Source organism: Gadus chalcogrammus, chromosome 1 (genome assembly GCF_026213295.1).
Source record: "Gadus chalcogrammus isolate NIFS_2021 chromosome 1, NIFS_Gcha_1.0, whole genome shotgun sequence".
Taxonomy (NCBI): Eukaryota; Metazoa; Chordata; class Actinopteri; order Gadiformes; family Gadidae; genus Gadus; species Gadus chalcogrammus.
The window spans coordinates 22,004,069-22,017,841 of record NC_079412.1 but is presented as its reverse complement, the minus strand read 5'-3'; the positions used below and the strand labels follow the sequence as shown (position 1 = coordinate 22,017,841).

Genomic DNA, 13,773 nt, shown 5'->3' with positions numbered 1-13,773 from the left:
TGTGATCTTAGTGTTGTCTTAATATGTAACATCCACCTCCTGGCACATTTTGCTGCTCGGTGCTAGCACGCCTTACTGAAGCTGGGCTCACCCCCATCGGACCCCCTCCAGCCTGCAAAGACCTGAAACCCCACACTCAAACTACAGAATCACCAGTACCTCACCTGACCCACTCAACGACACAATCACCTGCACTTCACCTGACCCCACAGTACTCAACTACACAATCACCAGCACTTCACCTGACCCCACAGTACTCAACTACACAATCACCAGCACTTCACCTGACCCCACAGTACTCAACTACACAATCACCAGCACTTCACCTGACCCCACAGCACTCAACTACACAATCACCAGCACTTCACCTGACCCCACAGTACTCAACTACACAATCACCAAAACGTCAGCAGTCTCAGAACTACAGGATCACCAATACTGCTTCTGTCTCAGAACTACAGGATCACCAATACTGCTACCGTCTCAGAACTACAGAATCACCAATACTGCTTCTGTCTCAGAACTACAGAATCACCAATACTTCAATCATTCAGGGACTGAAGTGGGAACCAGGTAAGTTATATAAGTGATAGGGTTAGTTACTAGATGAACCAGGCGAGTTAAAGAAGTGGGTATGGGAGTAGCTATTAAATAATATTCTCTATATTAATGTTATGTTATATTCTGCTGGTATTTGATTTATATATATTTTTACAACCAGACGTTGATAAAATACAAACGCCCCACTGGTTGTACTGGGGAGCTCCAGTAGAAGACAGTGGTTGTCCCACAATGCATTGCGTGCAGGAGCCGCGAGTATGAAAATGCGGCTAGACGGTGTGTGTGGTATCATCTTAATAAAAATAGATACGATTTAACACTCCTGAGCACTAATCATATTTTGATATTTAATTCACTGAAAGGGTTGTCAAGGAAACCGAATTAGAGCAGTCACGTGATGACTCGTTCTGATCAGAGTGGAAACCTATTCTCTCTCTCTCTCTCTCTCTCTCTCTCTCTCTCTCTCTCTCTCTCTCTCTCTCTCTCTCTCTCTCTCTCTCTCTCTCTCTCTCTCTCTCTCTCTCTCTCTCGCTCTCTCTCTCGCTCTCCCCCTAGCGGTGACCTAGTGTCGGTGATGCGGCTGACTGGGCGCCAGCAGCGGGCAGCGCTCTGATCGGTTCGGTCTATCTCTATAGATCTAGAGGATGTAGCTCGCTCTATCTCTATAGATCTAGAGGATGTAGCTCGGTGTATCTCTATAGGTCTAGAGGATGTAGCTCGGTGTATAGATCAAGATTATATATCTCCATAGATGTGTCGGTGTGTATCCTCTGTGGTGTAGCGGGACTGGAGAGGTCGCTGCGGGTTTCGTGGTGGGAGCGACCGGGAGACCAGTTCTCCCTCCACTGGTTTGATGACAGGATTTGTATTTTGCTGCGCGATGTATATGGACAAGACCAGTCTGCTGCGGGGTGAGTCATTACTCTTATCACTCTGTATCACTCTACCGATCGCGACATGTCACTCTCATTCCATAGGATGGAGCGACTCTGGAGCCCCAGATGTTTTACCGACATCTCGCCGCAATGATGGAGGCTAGATGTTCAGCGCGACTGACAGATGTGTGTGTGTCTCTCGCTCTCGCGCCCTCTCTCTCGCTCTCGCTCTCCCTCTCTCTCGCGCGCGCTCTCTCTCTCTCTGTAATACGAATGGTTTATTCTATGCAATATGTTCTAAATGTCGTCGTTGTGTGAGGTCTGTGATTTGCGGCTCTTGGTCGCCAGCGAACATCGATGATAACCGTAAAGTGGGCGTGGTCTGGTTGGGGTGGGGGGGGGGGGGTGTTGCTGCAGCAGCGATGAGCTGAAGCGGAATTTCAATAGAAGATGTGCTAGTCAGCATCGTCGAGACACACAAACACACACACACACACGCACATGCACACGTGTGTACGAGTGTTAAGTACCATCTCTCTGTCGGTCAGTAACAGTTTATTATGGTTGCCCGGGCAACCATTACAGCAATTTTTGATGAGTTTCGCCCAGAGGAAGATCTGTCTGTCGGCCTGCCTGTCAGCGTGTCTGTCTGTCTGCCTTTCCGTTTGCTGTCTGCGTCTCTGTCTGTCTGCATGTCTGTCTGTTTGTGTGTCTGTCTGTCTGCATGTTTGTCTGCCTGCCTGCCTTTCTGTCTGTCTGCTTGTCTGTTTGTCTGCATGTCGGTCTGTCTGTCTTTGTGTCGTCAGTCCAACTTTCTGCATGTCTGTCTGTCTGCATGTCTGTCTGTCTTTCTGTCTGTCTGTCTGTCTGTCTGTCTGTCTGTCTGTCTGTCTGTCTGTCTGTCTGTCTGTCTGTCTGTCTGTATGTCTGTCTGCGTGTCTGACTGTATCTCTCTCTGTCTCCAGGTCCCTCCTCTCCCAGCTTGTTATCAAAGAGTCTCCCCTTGGACCCCTCCGACCCCCCCTCCCTGGACCCCTCCGACCCCCCCTCCCTGGACCCCTCCGGCCCCCCCTCCGGCCCCCCCTCCGGCCCCTCCTCCCTGGACCCCTCTGGCCCCCCCTCCCTGGAACCCTCCTGCTCTGAAGACCAGGACCGCGGTCCAGGTCCGCCACCCCCCCCTGTGCAGCCAGAACCCCCGGAGCCAGAAGAAGCGTCGCACCTCTCGGGGGGGCCAGCACCTCAGACCAGGAGCAGACCCGCCCCGGGGCCCAAACCACGAGGTTCCCATCCTCCTACTGTCATCCTCATGTTGTTGGTCGATGAGATGAGAAGGAACACAGACCCCCCCCCCTTCCAGAGGGGGTAGAGTCAGGGGGTCAGGTTTAGGGGGTGGGATTCACAGCCAGACAGGGGTGGGTGTAGCAGACTCAGGTTTTGGTTCTATGTGATGCCACGTAGAACCGGAGGTACGCAACGGAACATCTAGATGGACTAAAGATAGGTTTCAGTGCAGACACAACATTGGTTGTCTAGTCAGACGCTTAGATCATCACCGGTTATCAACCAATAGGAAGCAAGGAGGTGTGGTCTGTCTCTTGCCCCTGAAACATCACCCAGTTGAACCATTTTTACTTTCGATATCTATAAGGTAGGGTTTCTAGTTCAATTCTTTATCGAGACCGTTTCATCTGAGCAGGATGGGGTCGGTTGTTCCAGCCCAGAAGCCCATGTTAGAACCATTCAGCTTCAGGGGTTCTACCTGAGACCAGAGAACCATTCAGCTTCAGGGGTTCTACCTGAGACCAGAGAACCGTTCAGCTTCAGGGGTTCTACCTGAGACCGTAGAACCGTTCAGCTTCAGGGGTTCTACCTTAGACGGTAGAACCATTCAGCTTCAGGGGTTCTACCTGAGACCGTATAACCATTCAGCTTCAGGGGTTCTACCTGAGACCATGTTAGAACCATTCAGCTTCAGGGGTTCTATCTTAGACTGTAGAACCATTCAGCTTCAGGGGTTCTACCTTAGACCGTAGAACCGTTCAGCTTCAGGGGTTCTGCCTGAGACCGTAGAACCATTCAGCTTCAGGGGTTCTACCTGAGACTATAGAACCATTCAGCTTCAGGGGTTCTACCTTAGACCGTAGAACCATTCAGCTTCATGGGTTCTACCTGAGACCGTAGAACCGTTCAGCTTCAGGGGTTCTACCTTAGACCGTAGAACCGTTCAGCTTCAGGGGTTCTACTTGAGACCGTAGAACCATTCAGCTTCAGGGGTTCTACCTGAGACCAGAGAACCATTCAGCTTCAGGGGTTCTACCTGAGACCGTAGAACCATTCAGCTTCAGGGGTTCTACCTGAGACCGTAAAACCATTCAGCTTCAGGGGTTCTACCTGAGACCATGTTAGAACCATTCAGCTTCAGGGGATCTACCTGAGACCAGAGAACCGTTCAGCTTCAGGGGTTCTACCTGAGACCAGAGAACCATTCAGCTTCAGGGGTTCTACCTGAGACCAGAGAACCATTCAGCTTCAGGGGTTCTACCTTAGACCGTAGAACCATTCAGCTTCAGGGGTTCTACCTGAGACCGTAGAACCATTCAGCTTCAGGGGTTCTACCTGAGACCAGAGAACCATCCAGCTTATTCAAAGCAATGAGACTCGTTCTCCACGATCGCTGCTGTCTGTAGGTGAGACCGCGACGAGGTTGTGAAACTGAACCTGTTGAACTGCTTTGGGGTCAGCAGAGCGGCCTGTCTGACCAGTACACTTATGGAGTGTCCTGGTTATGCTGGTGTGGTGGGGACCGGTTTAGGGAGTGTACTGGTTATGCTGGTGTGGTGGGGGCTGGTTTAGGGAGTGTACTGGTTATGCTGGTGTGGTGGGGGCCGGTTTAGGGAGTGTACTGGTTATGCTGGTGTGGTGGGGGTGTGGTAGGTAACTCTTCTTTCTCTCCCAGTTCCGCCCAAGCCGGCCTATCTGCAGCAGAAATCAGGATTGAGGCCACGCCCCCTGGCCTGTCAGCCCCTCCCATCTCTTCCCAGGGAGGGGAGGGGCCCAGAGAGTCCGCCCCCTGCGGGAGTCCTGTCACTCATCGAGAAGTTTGAAAGGTGAGTGCTGATTGGCTGACTGATACCAGAATGTTACCAGTAAATCACCAGTACTGGTTACTTGTAACGTAGTATTGTACATTACAGCGGGTATTGACTCTGTGTGTTTGTGTGTGTGTGTGTGTGTGTGTGTGTGTATGTGTGTGTGTGTGTGTGTGTGTGTGTGTGTGTGTGTAGGGAACAGCTCATCGTGGTTCCTCTCAGACTCCCTGCTCCGTCACCTCCTCCACCATCCTCATCCTCAGCCCCTCCCCCGGAGGCGGAGGTCAAAGGTCAGGCGGAGGTCAAAGGTCAGGCGGAGGAGGATGAGGCTGAGGATGAGGATGAGGCTAAGGATGAAGAGCGTGAGAAGCGTCTGTCTCGGGAGTCGGGTTACAGCGCCTCCGAGAGACACCTGGACCCTCTGGTTACCATGGAGATGAGGGATGAGGAGCAGCTGGGGAGCAGCCAATCAGATGCGACGTGCGAGCGCTTGTCCCTCCCCCAGCCCCACACAGAGGGCAAGGCGGCCAATCGGGACAGCGGCATCGACAGCATCAGCTCCCCCTCCCACAGCGAGGAGCTCTGCTTCGCTGGCGGAGAGGAGGGGGGCGGGGCCTTCCATCGTAGCCACGCCCCCCCGCGCCTCTCTAGCTCCTCCTCCTGTGGAGGGGAAGAGGGTGGGGGCGGGGCCATTGGGCGGGCCCTATCTGAGGACGGAGACAGTGACCTGGACGAGGTTGAAGAGATCACCCTGGTCCTACCTGCCGAGGTGAGTTGATGGACCAGGTGCAGTGGTACCAGGTGGTGTACCAGGTGGAGCAGTACCAGGTGGTGCAGTGGTACCAGGTGCAGTGGTACCAGGTGGTGTACCAGGTGGAGCAGTACCAGGTGGTGCAGTGGTACCAGGTGTAGCGGTACCAGGTGGTGTAGCAGTACCAGGTGCAGCAGTACCAGGTGGTGCAGTGGTACCAGGTGTAGTGGTACCAGGTGGTGTAGCAGTACCAGGTGGAGCAGTACCAGGTGTAGCAGTACCAGGTGGTGTACCAGGTGTAGCAGTACCAGGTGGTGCAGTGGTACCAGATGGAGCGGTACCAGGTGAAGTGGTACCAGGTGGTGTACCAGGTGGTGCAGCGTTACCATGTGTAGCGGTACCAGGTGCACCGGTACTACCTTGTGTAGTGGTACCAGGTGCACCGGTACTACCTTGTGTAGTGGTACCAGATGCACCGGTACTACCTTGTGTAGTGGTACCAGGTGTAGTTGTACCAGGTGCAGCAGCACCAGGTGGTGCAGCAGCAGGGCCCGCGGGAGCAGAGGGCTGACGGAGTAGGATGCCTGGGTGCCGAATGAAGCTGAACGCTGTAAAATAATCTTTACTAATTCTAAGCTGTAGAACACAATCAACGGGTTATGGAGCAGCAGGATAGCAGCAGGGTTATCCTGGAGCAGCAGCAGCAGCAGCAGCTCCGCAACAGCCCCACGCCATGGAGGTTTAGCTGGAGACGTTAGCATGGTAGCTCTGCAGCAGTGGAAGGCGTGGTGCGCTGCTCTGCATGTTTCTATGCTAGCTAACATGCGGTCCACCTCACACTCTGCAGCCAGCTACAGTACTCCTCTGTCTACCCGGCCTGTGAGTTGTGTCTCTTACCGTACACCGTGGACCGGTCTGTCTGTAACACGCGTCTGTCTCCAGCAGCTGTCTGTCAGCCAGAGGGTCTTCAACATAGCCAATGAGCTGCTCCACACCGAGATCGCCTACGTGTCTAAGCTCCACCTCCTGGACCAGGTAAATAACGGATTATTCTAATATAGGTGTATATATATAGCTATATCTTTAGTTATAGATGTATAGATGTAGATAAATATATATATAGATATATAGATATATTTATTCACCAAAACTAGTTTTCAGTTGGGTGTATTATAGCCATCTCCCTCTCTTCCTCTCTCTTCTCATCCCCTCCTCTCCTGTCTCCTCTCCTCCTCTCTCTCCTCTCCTCTCTCCTCTCCTCATCCTCTCCTCTTCTCTCTCCTCTCCTCTCCTCATCCCCTCCTCTCCTGTCTCCTCTCCTCTCTCCTCCTCTCTCTCTCTCCTCTCCTCCTCTCTCCTCTCTCTCTCTCCTCTCCTCTCCTCTCCTCTGCCCTCCTCTCTTCTCTTCCTCTAGGTATTTTGTGCCCAGCTCATGGAGGAGTCTCGATCTCGCGCCTCCTTCCCTCCAGATGTGGTGCAGGGGATCTTCTCCAACATCTGCTCCATCTACTGCTTCCACCAGCAGTTCCTTCTGCCAGCGCTGCAGAAACGCATGGAGGAGTGGTCAGTGTTCTCCTCTAGAGCTCACTGTTCTAGACCCCCTAGAGCTCACTGTGCTGGACCCTCTAGAGCTCACTGTACTAGACCCTCTAGAGCTCACTGTACTAGACCCTCTGGAGCTCACTGTTCTACAACTTCTAGAGCGCACTGTTCTAGAACTTCTAGAGCGCACTGTTCTAGAACTTCTACATCTCACTAGGGCTGTCAACGAATATTCGAAGTTCGAATATTCGTTCGAAATGCATCCAAAAACGCGAATTCGAACGTGAAAATTAATATTCGAATGTGAAAAAACACTCCCGCGGTACAAGCGCCTCTATCTGCTTTGTGAATGAGCCTCTGTCTGTTCGCGATGTCCCTCATAATATTCGAATGTGAAAAAACACTCCCGCGGTACAAGTGTAACAGACTAGTATTGTGAAGAGCGAATGTATTTTATCCCCTCGGGGTTTCCGTACTTGGATATAGGTATTCCAGCTCTCACGCTGTGACTGGGTGACTTCTGATAGGTACTAAGTAAACGAGACTATTTTCCCTTCCACGCTTGTGTCATTCTTGTCATATAAATATCTAAGTGCCAACGCTCGGTTACACAAGCGCCTATCTGCTTTGTGAGTGAGCCTCTGTCTGTTCGCGATGTCCCTCATAATATTCGAATGTGAAAAAACACTCCCGCGGTACAAGCGCCTAACTGCTTTGTGAATGAGCCTCCGTCTGTTCGCGATGTCCCTCGTTTTAAAGTAAGGAAATGCCCAGCAGGAAGCCGCCGCCCTATATATAGGATATATATATATCCCACTAATTTGAACCATGGTTTTGTCGCATTATTGACATATTGACGGCAACTGCGGAAAATAGGCAACCAGATATTCGAATAGTTCGAATTCGTGATTTTTTTCCAAACGAATATTCGAATGTCATTTTTGAGCAATTTTGACAGCCCTACATCTCACTGTACTAGATCTCACTGTTCTAGACCCTCTAGAGCTCACTGTACTAGACCCTCTAGAGCTCACTGTAATAGACCCTCTGGAGCTCACTGTACTAGACCCTCTGGAGCTCACTGTTCTACAACTTCTAGAGCGCACTGTTCTAGAACTTCTAGAGCTCACTGTTCTAGAACTTCTACATCTCACTGTACTAGATCTTACTGTTCTAGACCCTCTAGAGCTCACTGTTCTAGACCCTCTAGAGCTCACTGTTCTAGACCCTCTAGAGCTCACTGTTCTAGACCTTCTAGAGCTCACTGTTCTACAACTTCTAGAGCGCACTGTTCTAGAACTTCTAGAGCGCACTGTTCTAGAACTTCTACATCTCACTGTACTAGATCTCACTGTTCTAGACCCTCTAGAGCTCACTGTTCTAGACCCTCTAGAGCTCACTGTTCTAGACCTTCTAGAGCTCACTGTTCTAGAACTCACTGCACTACACCTTTTAGAGCTCCCTGTACTAGAGCTCAATGTACTGCACCCTTTAGAGCTCAGTGTACTAGAGCTCAGTGTACTGAGACAGAATGATGGAGTGAGGATAGAGGAGAGACAGAATGATGGAGGGGGGGAGGAGAGACAGAATGATGGAGGGGTGATAGAGGAGAGACAGAATGATGGAGGGGGGGAGGAGAGACAGAATGATGGAGGGGTGATAGAGGAGAGACAGAATGATGGAGGGGTAATGTGGTCTGTGTCCAGGCATGTGAACCCCTGCCTGGGAGACATCCTCCAGAAGCTGGCCCCGTTCCTGAAGATGTACGGGGAGTACGTGAAGAACTTTGAGACGGCCATGGAGCTGCTGACGTCCTGGACCCAGCGGTCCGTCCCCTTCAGGACCATCATCCAGGACATCCAGGTAACCCCTCAGCCTCAGCACCTCCTCCCCCCGCCGTCCCTCCCTGGGTGGGGAACCCTTGGTCGGGGGTCTGATCTGTCTGTGGACATCTGTTCTCTGCTGGGCTCCTCTCCCGAACCCTCTCTGTCTGCTGGCCCTGGGGTCCCTGGCCCTTTATCAGTTTATTATGGTGTATTATGGTTATTATGGTGTATTATGGTTTATTATGGTGTATTATGGTTTATTATGGTGTATTATGGTTATTATGGTGTATTATGGTTTATTATGGTGTATTATGGTGTATTATGGTTTATTATGGAGTATTATCTGTGTTTTATTGTGTATTAAGGTGTATGATCTGTGTTTTATTGTGTAATAAGGTGTATTATCTGTGTTTTATGGTGTATCCTAGTGTATGATTGTGTATTGTCAGTGTAAATTGGTGTATTATCTGTACTTTATGGTGTATTATCAGTGTATTATGGTGTATTATCAGTGTATTATGGTGGTTAATGGTGTATTATGGTGTATTGTAGTGTATTATCTGTGTTGAATGGTGTTTAATGGTGTATTATCAGTTTATTATGGTGTTTTATGGTGTATTATTCTGTATTCTGGTGTATTATATGTGATTAATGGTGTATTATGGTGTATTATGGTGTATTACCAGTGCATTATGGTGATTTATGTTGTATTATGGTTTATTATCAGTGTATTATCATGTATTATCTGTGTATTATGGTGTTTTATGGTGTATTATGGTGTATTCTGGTGTATTATATGTGTTTAATGGTGTATTATGGTGTATTATCAGTGTATTATGGTGTATTATCAGTGCATTATGGTGTTTTATGTAGTATTATGGTGTATTATCAGTGTATTATGGTGTATTATCAGTGTATTATGGTGTATTATGGTGTTTTATGGTGTTTTATGGTGTATTGTGGTGTATTATCAGTGTATTATGGTGTATTATGGTGTATTATCAGTGTATTATGGTGTATTATGGTGTTTTATAGTGTATTATGGTGTATTCTGGTGTTTGATACGTGTTTTATGGTGTATTATGGTGTATTGTGGTGTATTATCTGTGATTTATGGTGTATGATCAGTGTATTATATTGTTTCATGGTGTATTATGGTGTACTCTGGTGTATTATCTGTGTTCATGGTGTATTATGGTGTATTATCAGTGTGTTATGGTGTTCTCTGGTGTATTATCTGTGTTAATGGTGTATTCTGGTGTGTTCTGCAGAGAGAGGAGCGTTGTGGGAGCCTCAGTCTGCAGCACCACATGTTGGAGCCGGTCCAGAGGATCCCTCGCTACGAGCTGCTGCTCAAAGACTACCTGCACCGTCTGCCCCCCCACGCCCCGGACTACAGGGACACCCAGAGTACGGAAACAAACGCACCTCACACACCTTAACACACACACACAAGCACACACACACACACAAGCTGACTCATCTTGTGTTTTTTGTCTTTCTAGAGTCTCTTGAACTCATCGCAACGGCAGCAGAACATTCTAATGCTGCTATAAAGAAGATGGTAAAACACACACACACACACACACACACACACACAGACACACACACACACACACACACACACACACACTAACACACACACACACACACACACACACACACACACACACACACACACACACACTAACACACACACACACACACACACACACACACACACACTTACCGACCTCTCACAGCCCTCCCCTCTGTCAGGAGCGCATGAGGAAGCTGTTGATGGTGTACGAGCTGCTGGGCGGGGAGGAGGACATCGTCAGCCCGTCTAACGAGCTCGTTAAGGAGGGACACATCCTCAAGCTGTCCAATAAGAACGGGACGTCCCAGGACCGCTACCTCATCCTGGTGAGGACCTCCTGCTCGCTCCTACTGCTCACTACTACCGCTCACTACTACAGCTCACTACTACAGCTCACTACTACAGCTCACTACTACTGCTCACTACTACAGCTCACTCCTACTGCTCACTACTACTGCTCACTACTACAGCTCACTACTACTGCTCACTCCTACAGCTCACTACTACTGCTCACTCCTACTGCTAACTCCTACTGATCACTATTACAGCTCACTCCTACTGCTCACTGCTACTGCTAACTGCTACTGCTCACTCCTAGTGTGAGAATATATCAGTATTATGATGTAGTATTAGTGTTATTATTAATATAAAATAATGATCTATATTTCTACTCTCTCCTCAGTTTAACGACCGACTGCTGTACTGCGTCCCGAAGCTGCGTCTGATTGGTCAGAAGTTTGGCGTCCGAGCGCGTATCTACGTGGAGGGCATGGAGGTGAGGTTATGATGTCATCAAGGTCTTCGTCAGATGATCAGGGTTGTGTTGTAGTCCTGTTATGCACAAAAATTATGATTATAGTTAGCCGTTGTGTTCCTCCAGCTCCCGTGGGACCTGTCCTGTTTAGTACCCTTCCCTTGTCAGTAACTATGTAACTATTACACGTTATTACATAGTTATTACATGTTGGGGTTATTGTAACCACACATGAGACGTGAGAGTTATTACATGTTGGGTTTGTTGTTTATGTCTCTCAGCTGAAGGAAACCAGCAGTGTTGCCGTTCCAAGAACATTCCTAGTTTCTGGAAAACAACGTTCACTGGAACTACAAGCCAGGTATGACAGACCGATGGACAGACAGGTAGACAGACAGGTAGACAGAAAGGTAGAGAGGCGGACAGACAGGTAGATATGTAGACAGACAGACAGGTTTACAGACAGGTAGACATGTAGAAAGACAGACCGATGGACATGTAGACAGACAAGTAGACATGTAGACAGACAGACCGATAGACATGTAGACAGACATGTAGACAGACATGTAGACAGAGAGGTGGACAGACAGTTAGACATGTAGGCAGACATGTAGGCAGACAGACAGATTTAGGGTAAGGTAGGCATGTAGACGGATAGATAGATAGACAGACAGACAGACAGGTGGATAGACAGGTAGGGGGACAATTGTTTTGTTTGACACAACTCTGAAATCTTGGAGGTCAGAATATTTCAACCTCTATTAATGTTATATATTCATTATTATTAGTTAACAATTATTAATTGTTACATATCGCTTCTATTACAGTGTCACATACATCCTTCACATCTCTCTCTCTCTCTCTCTCTCTCTCTCTCTCTCTCTCTCTCTCTCTCTCTCTCTCTCTCTCTCTCTCTCTCTCTCTCTCTCTCTCTCTCTCTCTCTCTCTCTCTCTCTCGCTCTCTCTAACTTAATTTTCTTTCTAACTCTTGTCTCTACAGAACAGAAGAGGAGAAGAAAGATTGGATCAAAGTAATCACTCACACGAACACAAACACACACACACACACACACACACACACACAACACAGAGACACAACAACAACCACAAACACAATAAAAGTGTAAAAAAAAGTGATTCTTAAAGTTTTCTTAATATGTAACAGACAGAACTCACTCACTAATCTTTTTTTGGTGTGTGTGTGTGTGTGTGTGTGTGTGTGTGTGTGTGTGTGTGTGTGTGTGTGTGTGTGTGTGTGTGTGTGTGTGTGTGTGTGTGTGTGTGTGTGTGTGTGTGTGTGTGTGTGTGTGTGTGTGTCCAGGCCATCCAGGAGGTGATCCAGAGACATGAGCAGACCGTCGAGAGCTTCAGAAACAATGAGTCCACACCCCCCCACTCCCCGGTAACACACACACACACACACACACACACACACACACACACACACACACACACACACACACACACACACACACACACACACACACACACACACACACATACACACACACACACACACACACACACATACACACACACAAGCACACACTCACACTCACTTATTCACACACTGACACACACACACACACACACACGCACGCACGCACGCACGCACGCACGCACGCACGCACGCACGCACGCACGCACGCACGCACGCACGCACGCACGCACGCACACACACACTCACTTATTCACACACTCACACACTCACAAACACGTTCTCTTGGACCGAGTTGTGGTTCTGCGAGTTGTTGTACTCCACACACACGCACTCACACTCCCCCCCCCCCCCCCCCGGTGTGTGTGTAGGTGGAGCTGGGCAGGCGGGCCCCCACGCCCATCAGAGAGAAGGAGGTGACGCTCTGCATGACCTGCCAGGAGCCCTTCAACTCCATCACCAAGAGACGCCACCACTGTAGAGCCTGCGGACACGTAGGAGACACACACACACACACACACACGCACACACACACGCAGGCACGCAAAGCACGGGCACACACACAAACACACGCACCCGCGGGCACAAACACACGCACGCACACACACACACACGCACACGCACATTCAAACGGGCACACACACTCACGCGTGCACACATGCACACACACACGGCGTCTCTGTCTCTCTGTCCCTCTCTCTCTCTCACACACACAAGGCGGGCGCACATGGGCTCACACACACACAGGCAAATGCTAGTGTGTGTCTTACAGAAATGTGTGAGTGTGTATAAATGTGTTTGCGTCTGACTGTGTGTGTGTACCTCAGGTGGTTTGTGGAAAGTGTTCCGAGTTCCGAGCTCGTCTGTCATACGACAACAACCGGACCAACCGCGTGTGTGTCGACTGCTACGCCACGCTGCTGGGAGTCCCGCCCCCGCCCGCCACGCTGACCAATCTAACGCAGAGGAGACGATCCATCCTAGAGGTTAGTCTGAAGCTTATTCCGTCACCGCGATGCTACTACGATGTCACTACGATGTCACCACGATGCTACTATGATGTCACTACATGTCACGTCACATATGATGATGTTCTGTGTGTGTGTGTGTGTGTTGCTATAGAAACAGGCGTCCCTAGCGGCAGAGAACAGCGTGATGTGTGTGTGTTGCTATAGAAACAGGCGTCCCTAGCGGCAGAGAACAGCGTGATGTGTGTGTGTTGCTATAGAAACAGGCGTCCCTGGCAGCAGAGAACAGCGTGATGTGTGTGTGTTGCTATAGAAACAGGCGTCCCTAGCGGCAGAGAACAGCGTGATGTGTGTGTGTTGCTATAGAAACAGGCGTCCCTGGCAGCAGAG

The 13,773-nt window shown here is 49.5% G+C and overlaps 1 protein-coding gene across 1 annotated transcript in view; it reads left to right on the top strand.

The window, feature by feature from the left end:
• Window positions 1-1,441: 1,441 nt before the first annotated feature.
• The window catches only part of fgd1 (FYVE, RhoGEF and PH domain containing 1), a 13,527-nt gene continuing 1,195 nt past the window's right edge, over window positions 1,442-13,773 (top strand). The window contains exons 1-18 of the mRNA XM_056591905.1: window positions 1,442-1,472; window positions 2,582-2,716; window positions 4,393-4,543; window positions 4,721-5,294; window positions 5,339-5,431; window positions 5,786-5,851; window positions 6,219-6,311; window positions 6,691-6,839; window positions 8,525-8,681; window positions 9,916-10,054; window positions 10,150-10,208; window positions 10,403-10,549; window positions 10,906-10,998; window positions 11,259-11,338; window positions 11,978-12,008; window positions 12,299-12,379; window positions 12,787-12,909; window positions 13,243-13,401. Coding sequence (XP_056447880.1) covers window positions 1,442-1,472; window positions 2,582-2,716; window positions 4,393-4,543; window positions 4,721-5,294; window positions 5,339-5,431; window positions 5,786-5,851; window positions 6,219-6,311; window positions 6,691-6,839; window positions 8,525-8,681; window positions 9,916-10,054; window positions 10,150-10,208; window positions 10,403-10,549; window positions 10,906-10,998; window positions 11,259-11,338; window positions 11,978-12,008; window positions 12,299-12,379; window positions 12,787-12,909; window positions 13,243-13,401 — 2,361 coding nt within the window. The remainder of the gene's footprint in view (window positions 1,473-2,581; window positions 2,717-4,392; window positions 4,544-4,720; window positions 5,295-5,338; window positions 5,432-5,785; window positions 5,852-6,218; window positions 6,312-6,690; window positions 6,840-8,524; window positions 8,682-9,915; window positions 10,055-10,149; window positions 10,209-10,402; window positions 10,550-10,905; window positions 10,999-11,258; window positions 11,339-11,977; window positions 12,009-12,298; window positions 12,380-12,786; window positions 12,910-13,242; window positions 13,402-13,773) is intronic.